General features: G+C 41.4%; 1 protein-coding gene across 1 annotated transcript; it reads left to right on the forward strand.

The window, feature by feature from the left end:
- Positions 1 to 8,137: 8,137 nt before the first annotated feature.
- On the forward strand, positions 8,138 to 13,603 carry EEF1E1 (eukaryotic translation elongation factor 1 epsilon 1). The gene is made up of 4 exons (XM_083519771.1): positions 8,138 to 8,294; positions 10,529 to 10,729; positions 12,186 to 12,281; positions 12,988 to 13,603. Exons 1-4 carry the CDS (start codon positions 8,184 to 8,186, stop codon positions 13,123 to 13,125), a joined length of 546 nt encoding a protein of 181 aa, XP_083375897.1. The 5' UTR covers positions 8,138 to 8,183; the 3' UTR covers positions 13,126 to 13,603.
- Positions 13,604 to 15,184: the final 1,581 nt, after the last annotated feature.

Genomic DNA, 15,184 nt, shown 5'->3' on the forward strand with positions numbered 1-15,184 from the left:
AAGGTGAGGCTAGGAAAAAGTGACTCTCTATTTGAAATAAACACAATTCAATGGTGCTTAATTTTTGCTGGATTTTGCCCCACGTCAACAAATACTGACAGAGGCTGGTATTTTTCTAAGGGAACTGTTAATATATTCATTGCAGAAATGAGCAACTCCTAACGCCAGCCTATTCGTTCAAAAGAGCAGGTTATCATCGTTCTTGCTGTGCTTGACAATTCCTATCATTTCTGCTTAATTTTAATGTCTGTGCAGTACTTTAGATACTCTACTTTCCATGAGAAAGATAGAATAAGGAGGTCTCCCACAAATGAGATAATCTGTTTGGAGAGAGCTGACCTAAGAAAGAGATAACAGAGATGAAAATTTCTTGACATTTTTATGAACTCATCATTTCTGCCATTTAATATATATACTGGGGAAATCCTATTTCCACTGATTGATTACTTTAATGAATAAATGTACTGCTCTCTCAATGATTTGGTGTGTTGAGCAGATTAAATTCCCTTTGCTGGCAGAAAAGGAACTTGCATGAAAAGGATTTGAAGACATGTTCCTTTTCTACACGCACATTTTTTTTAAAAAAAGAAATCAGTCTAAATCTCAAAATGCTTTGATTTGTACTTCTTTTCTAAACTATTACCAGTTATCTTCTCAATCTGGTGTATTAACTGCATAGTTAAGTATTATCAATAACTTTTTTTTTAAGTGACTAGTATATTAATTGTGTGATCTCATACATAACTACTTCATGTAGGCTTAAGGCTGCAGTTCTGTGTACACTTAGGCTGCCATCATAACTCCACTTACCTGGGAGTAAGCACCATAGAATTCAAGAGGACTTACTTCTCAGTAGACTGTGAGAACTGCAGCTTTGGTAGACATGAGAAAATAAGATCATTCTGCATTTCAAGTAGAAATCCTAATCCAGCCCTCCAAACCCATTTTCAAGGAGCTCTGGAGAAATGTGAAACATGGAATATATTTGAAATTTCCCTTCAGGAAGGAGGTATCAGAATGAAAAGCAGGATGCACATTCAGTGAGGAACCTCAACTTGACACCCCTTCGCTACCATTGCACACAGCAATTCAAAGCTAAGAAATGTTAAACAAAACGGAAAACCCAGTCCATTTGCAACACAGTCTTTTACTCCCAACCACGGCACATCACTAGTTTTGTCTGGTTTTTTTTAACATATGCACCATTTTTCCATCAAGCGATGTGCAAAGCAGTGAATGATAATTAAACAAAACAATACAGTTTGTTCAAAAACGCAGTCTTACTCTGTGAAATGCAGATGGCAGAAGCACAGTGCAACCCTTGGCAGGTTCATTCACAAGTAGGTCCCATTGTGTTCCACGGGGCCTGCTCACTAGTAAGCATATTTAGGACTGCATTGGAAGCTGACTTGCACCAAGTCAAACCATTTGTCTATCCAGCTCACTACTGTACTACTGGCAGCAGTTTTCTGGGTATTCAGGCAAGTTTTCGGACTGCACCCTTAAGCTCTGAATTCATAACCTTTGTGGACCTCCTTGTTCATAAGCCATTGTTTGCATAATCTGCCGAACCACCATTTCATGGCAAAAGAAAGGAAATAGTAGCAAAGGAACAAACTGCTATATACTTCCCTTCAGTTGATCCTCAAATAAGCCATTCTGCGCAATGCAAGGCTCTCAAGAAATAAAGGATTTTCTTCGCCTTGTGCTTCCCTTTTCAGTTTGCCATGCAGTATCACATTCTGTCCCCAAAATGCATCATACTGTATGCATATGCTGATGTCAATAGAGATGTTTTCCTTGGCTGCGGTTAATGTCAGCTTGGAAAAAGAGCTCTGACAAGCAGACACAGTCTTAAATTCATAGAGAGAGACACAAATTCAGTTGTCCTTATGCAAGCTGATAGATTAAATATAGATTTGCACATAGCGATCATGTCCACTATGATGTTTTTCGGTTTGAGAGAGTTGTTGTGCTAGGAGGTTATATAACAACTAGCATGGGCCAAAATCTTGAGCTTTTTTTTTTAAAACCGTCCTGTCTCTGTGGAAAAATAAAATTACTTTGATAATCCAAACTGCTCTTTAGCAATTTACAAAAACTCCTGTTGTATCCTGCAACTGTAAATTACGAAAAGCAACATCGTAAATAGAGCTCCCATGAGACTGCGTTGGACTTGGGCCTGGGAGATGAGGGCTGAAAGCCATATATTGCAGCTCAATCTGGAAACTAATCAAAAGACGACAGACATTTTTTACCCCAGTTTGGTATGATGGTATCGTTCATACAAATATACAATACCTTTCCAGATCCTCACCACCATTGACAATTATGGCTGGTGTAGATAGACAACATACCCTCCAATATCCCACTGATCAAAACTGGGAAGCTCATTTTTTGGTCCTGAGCTTTTGCGGGCAAACCAATATGGAACTCATTCTTCAAGTGTTATTTTTCTAGAAAAGAAGGTGCTGGAACTCTCCATGAACACCTCCCTTGTTCTCATATAATGGAAGTGGCACCCACCTAAGAGATGTCAAAACTGAGTTCCAGTGAGTTCTGGCTGGGGGGGGGGAGGCCCTGGCTACAGCCTATATGGTTGTGAAGTGAACCAAGGGAGAAACCAGCCAACACAGGTTGACGACCTGGTTCATTCTACACATGGATCGGATGCAATGATAATAGTGTGTCTTTCTGATCCCCTAAAATCTAGGGCTATAAAGAGGTCGCTTAAATGGATTTTGAAGCAGAACGAATCACTTGGGCAAACAAAACTAAGGCAAAACTTAAGGCAGAACCTAATCACTCTGCTGGTATCCTGAAAGCCATCCTCAAGCAGTCCTCACTGTAGTGGTCACATGAAGCCTATCACATGAAGAAAACTGGCACACTTTAGGGTTAGAGCATGAGCTGTGAGGGGACACGGGTGGCGCTGTGGGTTAAACCACAGAGCCTAGGGCTTGCCGATCAGACGGTCGGCGGTTCGAATCTCCGCGATGGGGTGTGCTCCCGTTGCTCGGTCCCTGCTCCTGCCAACCTAGCAGTTCGAAAGCACATCAAAGTGCAAGTAGATAAATAGGGACCGCTCCGGCGGGAAAGTAAATGGCGTTTCCGTGTGCTGCTCTGGTTCGCCAGAAGTGGCTTAGTCATGCTGGCCACATGACCCGGAAGCTGTACGCCGGCTCCCTCAGCCAATAAAGCGAGATGAGCACCGCAACCCCAGAGTCGGTCATGACTGGACCTAATGGTCAGGGGTCCCTTTACCTTTACCTATGAGCAGGAAGTCCACGCCCATGCGCTCAGTGGCCTTGGGCAGGTCCCTTTCCTTCCCTCTACCCTGCTGCGGCGGTGGCCCTACTTACAAGGATGCTATAAGGAAAACTTAAATATCGAGCACCTCTGAATTCTATGTAACACTTATAAATTATTGTTATTAAATTAAAGCCTAATGGGGGCAGGGAGACCAGTGTATTAGAGAATGGGTGCTAGTATTGCATGTCCAGGCAACCCCCCATTTTAAGGGGCAGCGTTGAGGTCACCCCTCTTCCTGGGGCGAATTCTGAACATTGGAAAGACATTCTGTTGCAAAAATTTCACGACAAGCTGCCATCATCTCCCGTGGGGCAAATCCAGGAGCCTCCTTGCTGCTGAAGATGTGCCAATGGACCCTGCCTCAGGTGCTGACAGCACTTCTTTAACACATCCTTGTCTCTAGCACAAGTCTCGTTCACAACAACAGCTGCTACTGATCGAGCTGCTTGCTGGTTAGAAGTCTCTCCCTCCCTCTCTCTTGGCTAAAAGGCTTTCGGAAGCTTCATAGACTGGTTTCCTATGTGGACCGTTTGCTAGTATGCAGTGCACATTCAAGATGCCTTGATCTCAGGATAAGGATCTCAGGTAAGACAAAACTGGAAGTGAAAGACGTCTTGTCATCTGGCAGGCCCTTCCTTTCAACATTGCGGATTAGATTGGGCTTGAATTTATTTGCTGCCTTTCCACAAAGGGAATCATGTTGAAGGTGGCTCACAAGGTAAACAAGGGGCAATAAAAGCAATTTTAAAAAAGCAGTAAGCATGTATGTATATCAGCAATATACATAAAAATCAAATAATTTATTAAAATAAATAATCATTAAACAAAAATGTTGTTCTAGAACGGCAGGTCCTTAGGAACCTCAATGATTCAGTCAGTTCAAGCAAAAACTGCAGTCTTTTTCACACACACACCCAAGTTTGAAGTCCACATGAAAGTGAGCAACAGCAATATCTCTGTGTTTAATTGTATGGAGGTTGAGGCTGCAATAACACAGATTTAACCTAACACAAGCCTCATCCACAATGAAAAGCTTGAGTAAATATGCAGAGGGGAACAACCACAACATTGTTTTTAAAACGTGGAGGTTTGTTGGCTGGAGAGCAGAAGCGAGAGATGCAAATTATTCTGGGTGGGCATTATAAACATTGGGATTGTGGAAAAAATAAATTAATAATAACAAATAAAAGGGAGGATGGAATGGGACTGTGTGTATCCAACTGCTACGGGCCCTTTATTAAGCTGATTTCTAGCCCCTTCTGTGCAAACTTGAATTCACCTTTAACTATAGTAATAGAGATTAAATATGGTACAAATTCAGCATGAACATGGGAGAATCAGCCTGGGCTATAATGTCTGGAAGTCGGCACCAGCTGTTAATTACATTTTTATTCCCCACTTCCATCTTATCCTGTGAGGTGGGTTAGGCTGAGAGTGTACAATTCATGCTCTTTCCCACTGCCAAATCCAGCATTTTATTTATATATCTGGTTGCTTTGGCTCCCTGCAAAGACTGAAATGCTGGTTATAAATCACTACTAAGATGCTTTTTAGGAATCTCTGATCCAGAAATAAATTGCATTCTCCATGCACACCTCTCTGTGGAAAATACAACACAGAGTAGAATGCACAATCACAGCAAGATAAAATGAAGATTTCCTTCTATAGGGGGACTTGAACTCATCCCAATGGCAAAGGTTCAAGGGTTGTATTAGCAACAGGAAAAAGATTTGCCCTAATGTATTAGTTTCGAAAGACTTTCCTTTCATATGCCATCCAACTTTGTATTCTTGATTTATAATTAAATCTCCAATACCCAGTGCAAACCGAAAGCGCATGCAGGCAATATCTAGCTGCATTGTTTAGCTTTGGCCTTAATTGGCGAAGGCTTCTGCAATGTTTGAGACTCAAAGCTACATTGACAAAAAATTATGGTACAGCTAACAGCAAGATGACACACTCAAAAATTCGCTGGCAAGCAAGGCTCATTTTAACAGATCCTACAGTGACATCCATAAAGCTGTCAGGCTTTCTCCGAAGGACAGTCATATCCGCTTCATGTTTCATGCGCCAAATTAATTGTTTCTGACGTTTAATTTATAACCTAAGGTACTTTCAAGTTAAAACTTGACTATGATAACAGTGGATTAGAGTTGCGCTCTGTTTGACAGAATAGATATTTCAAGTTCTTTCCACTGAGACTGTGGGTCCTGACATGGGTGTGTGTTGCACGCGCATGAACCCATATAGCAAGCATGCTCACAGAACACGGATCCCTCTAAGCAAAGTGGAACTGCACCATCGCCCTCCCTCTCCAAGGCATGTTGCCATCGCCATGCTTTAATCATGAAGCTCCATCTACTGGAACAAAGGAGAAATGCACACCAGAAAAAGCTCAGGTGCATGCCTGCATTGTTTTGCAGTCCAAAGAGAGCATGCTTTTAACATGAATAGGTGGAAATCCAAGAAATAAGTCGTCTACATTGCAATATACATCATGCTGAGCAAAATGTCAAATGCACTATTTACTGGGGGACTGCATGATACTGACATGACAAGCAGGATTATTCACAAAAGATAGCTACATGGCAGTCAGTGGAGAATTTGACACTGACTTCAGGAGCACTGGCATTTAGATACAGATATAGATATATAGATATAGATGATATAGATATAGAGATAGAGATAGAGATAGAGATAGATGAGATAGATATCGATATAGATATTTCCACTTATAAAGATTTCCTATGTAAACAGCAAAAAAAAAAAAGGGCCCTAGAAATATTAGGTGTATTTAAATGACTAATCAGCAGGTCTGTTAGATGCTAAGCTCCAAATATTTTTGAAATTCAAAAGAAAGATCTGCTACACAATATATGATCATGTTTTGATGGTGGCAGAATAGCAGGAAATTGTGCTGGACTGCAATGTTCTTTTGGCATTTGGTACCAGAATATGGGGTCATGGGGCATTCATGTAAAAACTCACATTATCAGTCAAGGCTGCAAAAGAATTTGATTAAACTGGATTGCACATGGTTTTTGTGTACTTCAATGATGATGATGATGATAAATGATGATAATAATAATAATAATAATTTATTCCCCATGAGGTTCTAGGGTGTATTACAGTGTAAAAATAGTGTTAAAATCATCTAAAATAATTTATATTAACAAACCTACAATATAACCAATAGCTCATCATGTCTTTTTGGAAGACAAGTTGGGATTGTTGCATCTGAACAGGGTCAGCACTCACTCCTTGACCTAGGTGGAATCTACACACATATAAAAAACGCTGTGAAAATGCTTTTTTAAAAAAACATTTTGAAAAATAAATTGAATTTTGCACAGCTCACTGTCGCCATCTAGTTTCACATTTGTGTATTGCATTTTACAACACATTTAAAGCATTTTATTTGCAGCTGTGTAGCTGAGTCCCTAGTTCACATCATCACAGTAAACCCCAGCCCAAGTGAGAGCAGCAAGCCACAATCACTGTCCTAGTGTTACATCTGAACCAGGGATCATGGTTTGTTTTGCTCAAGCAAACGCCAATTGATATTGAGCAATTGAACAATGAGTAAACCTTGGCTTCACATTGTAGTCTGTTTGGATCAAAAAGGACATTTACAAGGGAGAAGCATAGGCGTAGTTGGTATTTATGTTAGGAGGGCAGGATTTATGTTGGGTGGGGGGCAGAACTGAGCTATTTGTGAGGCGATTGGTCAGTTGGTATTTTTTCTTTTTACTTACTTGGTGGGGGGGGGGCAGCTGCCTCCCTGGCTACACCCATGGTCCAGAGGGTATGCAAATTTAATAAAACAGAACAAAGCACTCCGTGATCCTCGGATGGAGGTATAGAAACTTAACAAACAAACAAACAAACAAACAATAAACAGTCTATAAGTTGAAGAATCATTAATACACATGTGGTGGCTATGCAAGCTTGCAAAGAAATTTTGGGGAATGGTTTACAAGGAATTTTTAAAAAAGAAGTTTAGATTCACCTTCCGTAAGATGCTAGAAGCCTTCCTATTAGCAAAAATAGGGGAAGATTCCAAAGAAAGTTGAAAATCTCTTCCTTTATGCAACAGCGGCCACAAAGAGTAGCCTATACAAAGTATTGGAAGGAGGAGGCAACTCTGACCAAAGAACAATGGTTACATAAACTAATAGAATTTGCAGAACTGGTAAGCTTAACGGCCAAAATAATAAATGGACAAAAAATAAGGAGCGGGAGAGTATTTAAGAAGAGACGGTATCATGATTCATTTCCAGGAGGGATGAACTTGACTACTTACTAGCAGTGGACAAGACAAATGAATAGAGAGGAAGGGGTGGAAATTTATTTGGGGATGCAGCGATCCAAAGAATATGAAACAGAATGTCAGTGAAAGAGAAGATTGGGACAGTCTACTCACTGACTGGGCACGTAAATCCATGCCTATAAATGTGTGCAACTTTAAAAACGAAAACAAGCAAGCAATCTTCTGAGGACGAGGAGGAGAAAGGTCTTATGGCATAATCCAGTCCCTTCGTGCATCTCCTTCCATTGAAGGAGATCTGGCAGCCTCTCGCTGGAGAGATGCAGGCTGCGTTTGCTGCCCCGGCACCACGCGACTGCGATGGATCCTGCTTGGAACCCTTGCAGGCTGGGCTATCAAGGGGCGCGCGCGTGCCCTCTCGCGCATGCGCGCCAACGCGCCGGCCACCTTGCCCACGTCAGTCCTTCCCAGGCGTCTTCTCCGATTCGGCCGGGAAGGGAGACACGCCTCGCGAGGGGCGGGACTAAACAAGCCTCCCCCAATCGCGGCGCAGGCCGCTCGGCTGAGAGCGCCCCGCCCCCTTCTTCTTCCCTTTCGCCGAAAGATGGCGGCCGCCGTCGTGGGGCCTGGCCCGGCCGCCGAGGAGCTGAGCCTGCTGGAGAAGTCCCTGGGCTTGAAGAAGGGGAACAAGTACAGCGGGCAAGGAGAGCGGAAGGTGAAGAGGGACTGGGGGTGCCGGGGAGGGGAAAGGGGGCTGGCGGTTAATGGAGGGAGGGAGGAGCTGGCTGCCTTCGCCAGGCAGACCGACCGAGGCGCGTTTGAATGGAGATTCTCCTCAGAATTGGCTTGGAAGGGGGATCCCCAAAGCTCATCTAGTCCAGCCCCCTCTGACAGATAGTACTATGAACTGGGCTGGTGCCAGGATGTTTTGCAGCTCTCTAGGCAAAGCTAACTGCTTGCACAAAATAATAATAATTGCTAACTTCGCAGGTGTCTCGTGGGGGGGGGCACGGACGACGACCCGAAAAGTATAACGCTTGAAACCGCTAAATTAGCAAGAATAAATAACCCGACGATACACACACACACACACACACAATTTTTATTTATTTTTCCATTTAATAATATAAATTCACATCGTTCTTATCCACTTTACCTCCCTGGCTCTTTAAATCTTACTGACTTCCTTCCCTCCCGGCTCATGGCTTTCAAAATTAACCTTTACTGTATATATCATTGCAATTTGCACGTTTTCCAATTCTAATTACACTCATTACAAAATGGCTCAAATTTTAAATAAATATAGAAAGGTAGAAAATTTCTCATTACAAGTCTTCAGGCAATCCTGCTGATGATGTTAATTGCTTACAATAATCTTTCAGATATCGTATAAATTTACTCCAGTCCTTTTGGGAATACTTGATCATGCTGATTTCAGATTTTTCCTGTCAGCTTTGCCTGTTCTGCAAAGTTAACCCGACAATATTTGATTGCCTTTCTCAAATGCGAAAAAAACGCTAAGGCACACAAATCCTTTTGAATAATCTGTGAGCCTCTAAGGTCCCTCTGGGGGCTGCGCCCTAGCTAGTCTCATGATAACACAGGCGCTGTTTATTAGCAGTTTATTTTGGGGCTGTGATTTGCACTCACCCCACTGAGCGTGATGGCACTTGCTTTCTGCCCGGACGTGCACGAGGTTGCGCTGGAAATGTTGTCAGAGGCTCTGCCCGCTCTCCCGTTGCCATTCATTTTAAATAAAAACTAATCTATACGATCTTAAATCTATGCATGAGCACCAATGGATGACTTCTCATGCACCTTACTCTTAACTGCTTCCTTCTCTTCACTGGGGCATAAAAAAACAACAACATATGTTTCTGTTGTATGGCTAGGCCTTAAGAAAACGTCTCAGCTTCTGATGTTACAACTTTGGAAATGAAACATTGGTTTTGGGCTGTGTCTGTGGATTGATGCTCTCCAGGTTGGCTTCTTTGGAAAAGGGAGTGAACGGGTGTGGGTTATTGATACACATTCATCAGAACTGAGTACTGCAGTTAACAATTCCATTGAAGGGGGTGTGTTTAAAATGTCAGAACACTCTTCTTATATTGGATAAAATGTGGTCTTTTGTGAACCCTTCTCCAAAATATGTTAGGTTGTTTTTAATAGATTATTTCAAACTTTCATGTGCATACTGAAATGGTTCTTTCTGGGCAACCCTTAACCATGTGGTGGTGCTGGATGTATATGAACTTGAACATGGTTCTTGCTGATAACCCATGGATGCTCCTAAAACTATAATAAGTAACAATAATAATTTTATTATTTATACACTGCCCATCTGGCTGGGTTTCCCCAGCCACTCTGGGTGGCTCCCAACAGAATATTACAAACACGATAAAACATCAAACATTAAAAACTTCCCTAAACAGGGCTGCCTTCAGAAGTCTTCTGAAAGTCAGATACAGTAGTTGTTTATTTCCTTGACATCTGATGGGAGGGCGTTCCACAGGGCAGGTGCCACTACCAAGAAGGCTCTCTGCCTGGTTCCCTATTACTTATTTTGTAGGGAATCCATAGCTGAAATACTCCATATTGGACCCACTTGTATTTGAAATATTATGAAGCAAGGCTTTGGTTCCCCTTGGTGTTATTTCTCTGTTCAGTTTTTCAGCTTTCTTTGTGTGGGTGTGTTCTGCTCAAAATCATAAAAACAAAAACCATGTGTAGAGCCTTATAAAACTGCATTTCTTCCTGTAATCACTTGAGTCTACTCTTAATTCATTTATTTTTAAATGGGATTAATTTCCAAGAAATTTAGTTGGATTTTGATTTCACACAAGGTAGCTTTTCTTTTATAAAATGGAGTTTGACAAGATGCCTTGTAGCAGAAGTTCAGATATTGTTCTACATCTGAATAACTGAATTGGCTTGAATTCCTTCTCTTAGACTCCTGTACTACAGATGAACAATGGCCCCAGTCTGACAGGACTGACAACTATAGCCATCCATCTAGTAAAACAAGCAAAGAAGGAACAGCTGCTTGGGAGCACCACAGAAGAGAAAGCAATAGTTCAGCAGTGGTTAGAATACAGAGTAACGCAAGTAGATAAACAGTCCAGTAAAGAAGATATTCGACTAATTTTGAAGGTAAGAGTAACAATTTCTCACACTGTAAGTTTGGATCTCAAGGTAGCATAATTGCTGGGCTGTTTCCAATTAAGTTTTACTCAGAGTAGACCCACTGAAATTAGCCGTGTGCTTTTTTTTTGCAATATGAACTGAATTTAACAAGTGGCAGTTCATATATAATATCTCTTAAGGTATTCATGGTAGTTGACTATCCCATTGAAATCAATGGGATTTAAATGTGCGTAGCTTCGGCTGCACAATGCTCTGTGCTTAGTACCAAATTTTCAGTCTGATTTTACAGTTGTTCTAATTTTTAGTTATTGGATTGTGTGACTTTCCTCTTGAAAAGAGCTGTCATTCCCTGGTAACCAGTGGAGGCTGCCCAGTGGAACCAGGAGACAGACCAACAATAGGTAGGGCCAGAGTCAATAGCAGCCGGAGCCAACTAGTTCTGGTTGTGTCCCCATCCTCCTCTTTGCTGAATTCTGCAAAGGTAGCACTGAGACGAGAAGGAAGCTGACAGCCAAGGCCACCACCTGAACTCATTGTAAAGAAGGAAGGAGGCAGGTGGGGACTGGTGGAGAGCAGTCTGAACTTGTTGAGGCAGTGCCCCATTAGCCCTTATGGATCATCCTCCACTACTTTTCTTCTATCCTTAGTTCACAGCAACTACCGTATTTTTAATCCTATAGGACGCACTTTTTCCCCTCCAAAAATGAAGGGGAAATGTGTGTGCGTCCTATGGGGCGAATGCAGGCTTCAGGAAGCTATCCGCAAGCCCGGTGGGAGTTCCTGCGGGCTCGCAAGGCTTGCGGGCAGCAGCCCAAAGCACGGGGTGCGCTGCACAGCGCGCCCCGGGCTTCGGTTCCCTGACCTGTTTTGGAGGCTGGCGGTGGGGAGAAGCGCGCTTCTCTCCACCGCCAGCTCCACAAGCTTGGGGGACAGTGGGGAGGCGAAATGCCGCCTTCCCGCTGTCCCCCAACCTGGTCTGAAGGCTGGCGGCAGGGAGAAGCGCACTTCTCCCCACCGCCAGCTGCACAAGCTCCGGGGACAGCGGGGAGGCGCGGCGTGCCTTCCCGCTGTCCCCCGACCTGGTCTGAAGAGAGACATTTCCTGGGGGGGAAATATTTTTTTTTCTTTATCCCCCCCCCCCAAAAAAACTACGTGCGTCCTATGGGTATTCTGAGTAAGGATACATTATTCCTATATATTATAAGGAACTGTTGGGAGAGGAATGGAACAACAATTTTCACTCTGTATTTTCAGTCCCAATCTGCTTTAGCACCCTGAGTCAGCACTGAGCAGAGTGGAAGAACTGGTTGAGGAATTGGGAGGCTTGCCCAGACTGCATATTCAATTACTCTGTAGTGATTATGCATACATATAAGCCTATCAGTCGTGGTGACAGTATGTGGAAGAGTGTATTTTAAGTATTTCTTTTTTTCTGAAGTGCATTCATTTTGTTTCTTTCTAGGACCTGAATTCATACCTTGAAGACAAAGTCTATATTACAGGACACAATTTTACTTTAGCAGATATTTTGCTGTACTATGGACTGCACCACATCATAGTGAGTACAAGCTTGTTACAGCTTTGGTTGGGAGATGCCTTTCTCTTTTCAAAATTTGATTTCCGTTCCTCTGTCAATAGTAACTTCAGAAGAAAAGGGTCATAACATTTCAAGGGATTTTCCATTATGTTAGTGTAGAATAGAAAAACGTTTGGTGTTTTCCAGACTGTATTTCCATAATATCAAGGTTATCTGTATCTTATACATCTGGAGCATGAAAGCACGAATTGGGGTTCTTCCCTCCATCTCTAATACTTCAGGGTGGAATGGGGGCAAAGGACCAGTCCAAAGTCATCCATCTGGAAGTTTGCTCCCGCCCCCCTTAACCTTTGAAAATGCTGTTTCCATATTTTGCAGCTATTACATCAGCAAATAGAACAATAAGCACAGAATAAATTGTATTATTTGAATATTGGGGGTGGCAAAGTTAACGTAACTAACATATCTTGGGTTAGGCCAAGTTTATGTGATAGCAGAACAGATGAAACCAGAACAATAAAAGAACTCATGGTTGTTTTTTTGTTGCATAGGACAGAGGATTGGATCATGATGGTAAACTAGTGAAGAATCTTGTTTAGTATGAAATCAAATGAATAAGCCATACTTCCACAATTCAAATTTTGAGACCTGATTTAACAGGTTAATGGACACTATATATTGCTGTTAATCATAATATGTGAAACTTACTTTTTCTTCCATTATTTAGGCCGACCTTACAGTGCAGGAGAAGGAGAAATACCTTAACGTCTCTCGTTGGTTTAATCATATTCAGCATTATCCAGGTATCCGGCAACATCTGTCTAGCATAGTCTTCATCAAGAACAGACTCTATAATACACATTAAGTGCTGTGTTAGGATTTCCTAGGAAGTGAAAAACATCCTTGAATGGCTAATGTTCAAGCCTTGGTTTCTGCCATTTCCATATGTGAAGCTGAACAGTTGGTGCCTAAGGTAATAAAGTTGCATTGAGTAGCTGTCTAGAAGTACGGACTTCATTAACACAGTTGTTTTGGCAAATTTCAACAAGTGAAATGTGAATCAAGCTCCTTAAAGTAGAACATTTATTTTAACCATACAGATACATAGGAACTTAGCTTTTATCGTATGGAAAAGTATAGAACTTTTACTGCAATATGTCAGCTGTGCTATTGGTCTGAATTGTATCATGCATAGTACTCCCTTGTATTTTTCTCCTATGAATGTTTACACTTGTTTTGTAAAAAGTTAACTATGAAAAAATATATTGTGCCAATAATTTTGAAGCAGAAGCCAAATGTATTGGTAGCAAATCATATTTATGTGATAAATTATTTTAAAAGCCCTTGTTTTTATTATTTATTTCTAAGGGTTGGGGAAGATAGAAATTGATACAAAATATTAAAGTATCAAGGGTGAATGGAATAAGAAACTAATCTTTTAAAAAGAAAACTCATACTATCTTAGTTCCACAGAAACTTCTTAATTATATTTCCTGCTATTTTCAGGCTCCTGCCTTTTGCGCCTTATTATTTTCAGGCAGCAACTTATGCCCAGTGCAAACAAATGTCGGTGGTCCTCTCTCTAGTTTAGGCACATTCTGTGTTCAGTAAGAGGAGCTGGTGTTTATATATTACAGAATATTTAGGAATTTTTGACCTGCAGAATGGTTTGCAGGCATTTGTTAATAAACACATCTCTGTTGGTAACCTGACTGGTACCGGAATAGGAAGGTACCCAGAAACTCCATGTGCATCATTCCTGACCTCCTCAAGAAGGGTAATATACACAGTGGGTTGCATCAAACTGCTTGAATGGAACAGACTTTATCTCCTGCCATTCTAACAGGTGGAGGCCAACTGTATCATTTTGCAGAAGCTGCTACATACATAGTGTCCATCATTATATAGTAGATAGTGTGAGACCCACCACTCTATCCCTTTCTTAGCTGCTATTATTGTTTTATTTAGAAGCATTGCATTGGCCGCCCCATTTTAAGTAACAACAAATATTCTGCTTTGCTTTTATGAGAGAGCACCCCCCCCCATAGTTGGATAGAATAAAGAGCATTAACCTAACCTGGGGCTTTAAATCACTGTTCATGTTTGATGAGAAATGTATTTATTTATTCCTCAATGTTATCCTTGCTATGCACACCGGGATGAAATGATTTTCAATCCATTGTCAGGTGATTTCCCACACCAGTAATTTCCCACACCTTGTAATGGGTTCAGACATGTGGCAATCTGTCTTGGTTCCGTCTGGTATGAAACGCTTTGTTTTAAAGTGGCAGAAGAATAAGAATCTTCCTATGCACAGCAAGGGATATGGCAGTGCCATGGAAAAGTACAAAATTCAAAGAGTGATCTCGAGGTGTCCTATGAAAGTACCATTTATATATTTACGTACTGTTGGGTAAATCACTGCCTTTCAGCCTAACCTAACTCTCAGAGTTGTTCTGGAGATTAAATGAGGGAGAGAACTATGTGACCATCTTGAGCTCCTTTGGGGGAAAAGGTGTGTGTGGGGGGGAAATATAATAAACTTAAATATGCATTTATAGCCATGCAGTCTCAAAACAGGTTAGCTACTATTACCGTTAGTAAGATAATACTATTTCTTTGACTTAAGCAGTACGGATACAACTTTGCCCTAGACCATCACTCATAAGAGTTAAGTCATCAGAAAACAAAAGATTGGGAAGAAAAGTTTTAAAAGGTTTTTGCCTGCAGGTAGGAAAGCTGCTATCTCTTATCTTTTCTAGTGATAGTTTCCATTAAATTTATAGGGATCTATTATCCTGCTTTAAACTGTCCTTACTCTGGACTGGCCATATTTCACTTTTTATCTTTTTTTGTCATAGAATTAAATACATATTCAATCCTATCTCATTTACATTTTTAAAAATAAAAGAAAAACTGCCTCC

This window comes from Podarcis liolepis (assembly GCF_965112155.1).
Source record: "Podarcis liolepis genome assembly, chromosome: 8".
NCBI lineage: Eukaryota > Metazoa > Chordata > Lepidosauria > Squamata > Lacertidae > Podarcis > Podarcis liolepis.

Coding starts and splice junctions, on each gene's coding strand:
- EEF1E1 (XM_083519771.1), top strand. CDS start 8,184: ATGGCGGCCGCCGTCGTGGGGCCTGGCCCGGCCGCCGAGGAGCTGAGC. Junction 8,295..10,528: donor GCGGGCAAGGAGAGCGGAAG/GTGAAGAGGGAC, acceptor TCCTTCTCTTAG/ACTCCTGTACTACAGATGAA. Junction 12,282..12,987: donor ATGGACTGCACCACATCATA/GTGAGTACAAGC, acceptor TCCATTATTTAG/GCCGACCTTACAGTGCAGGA.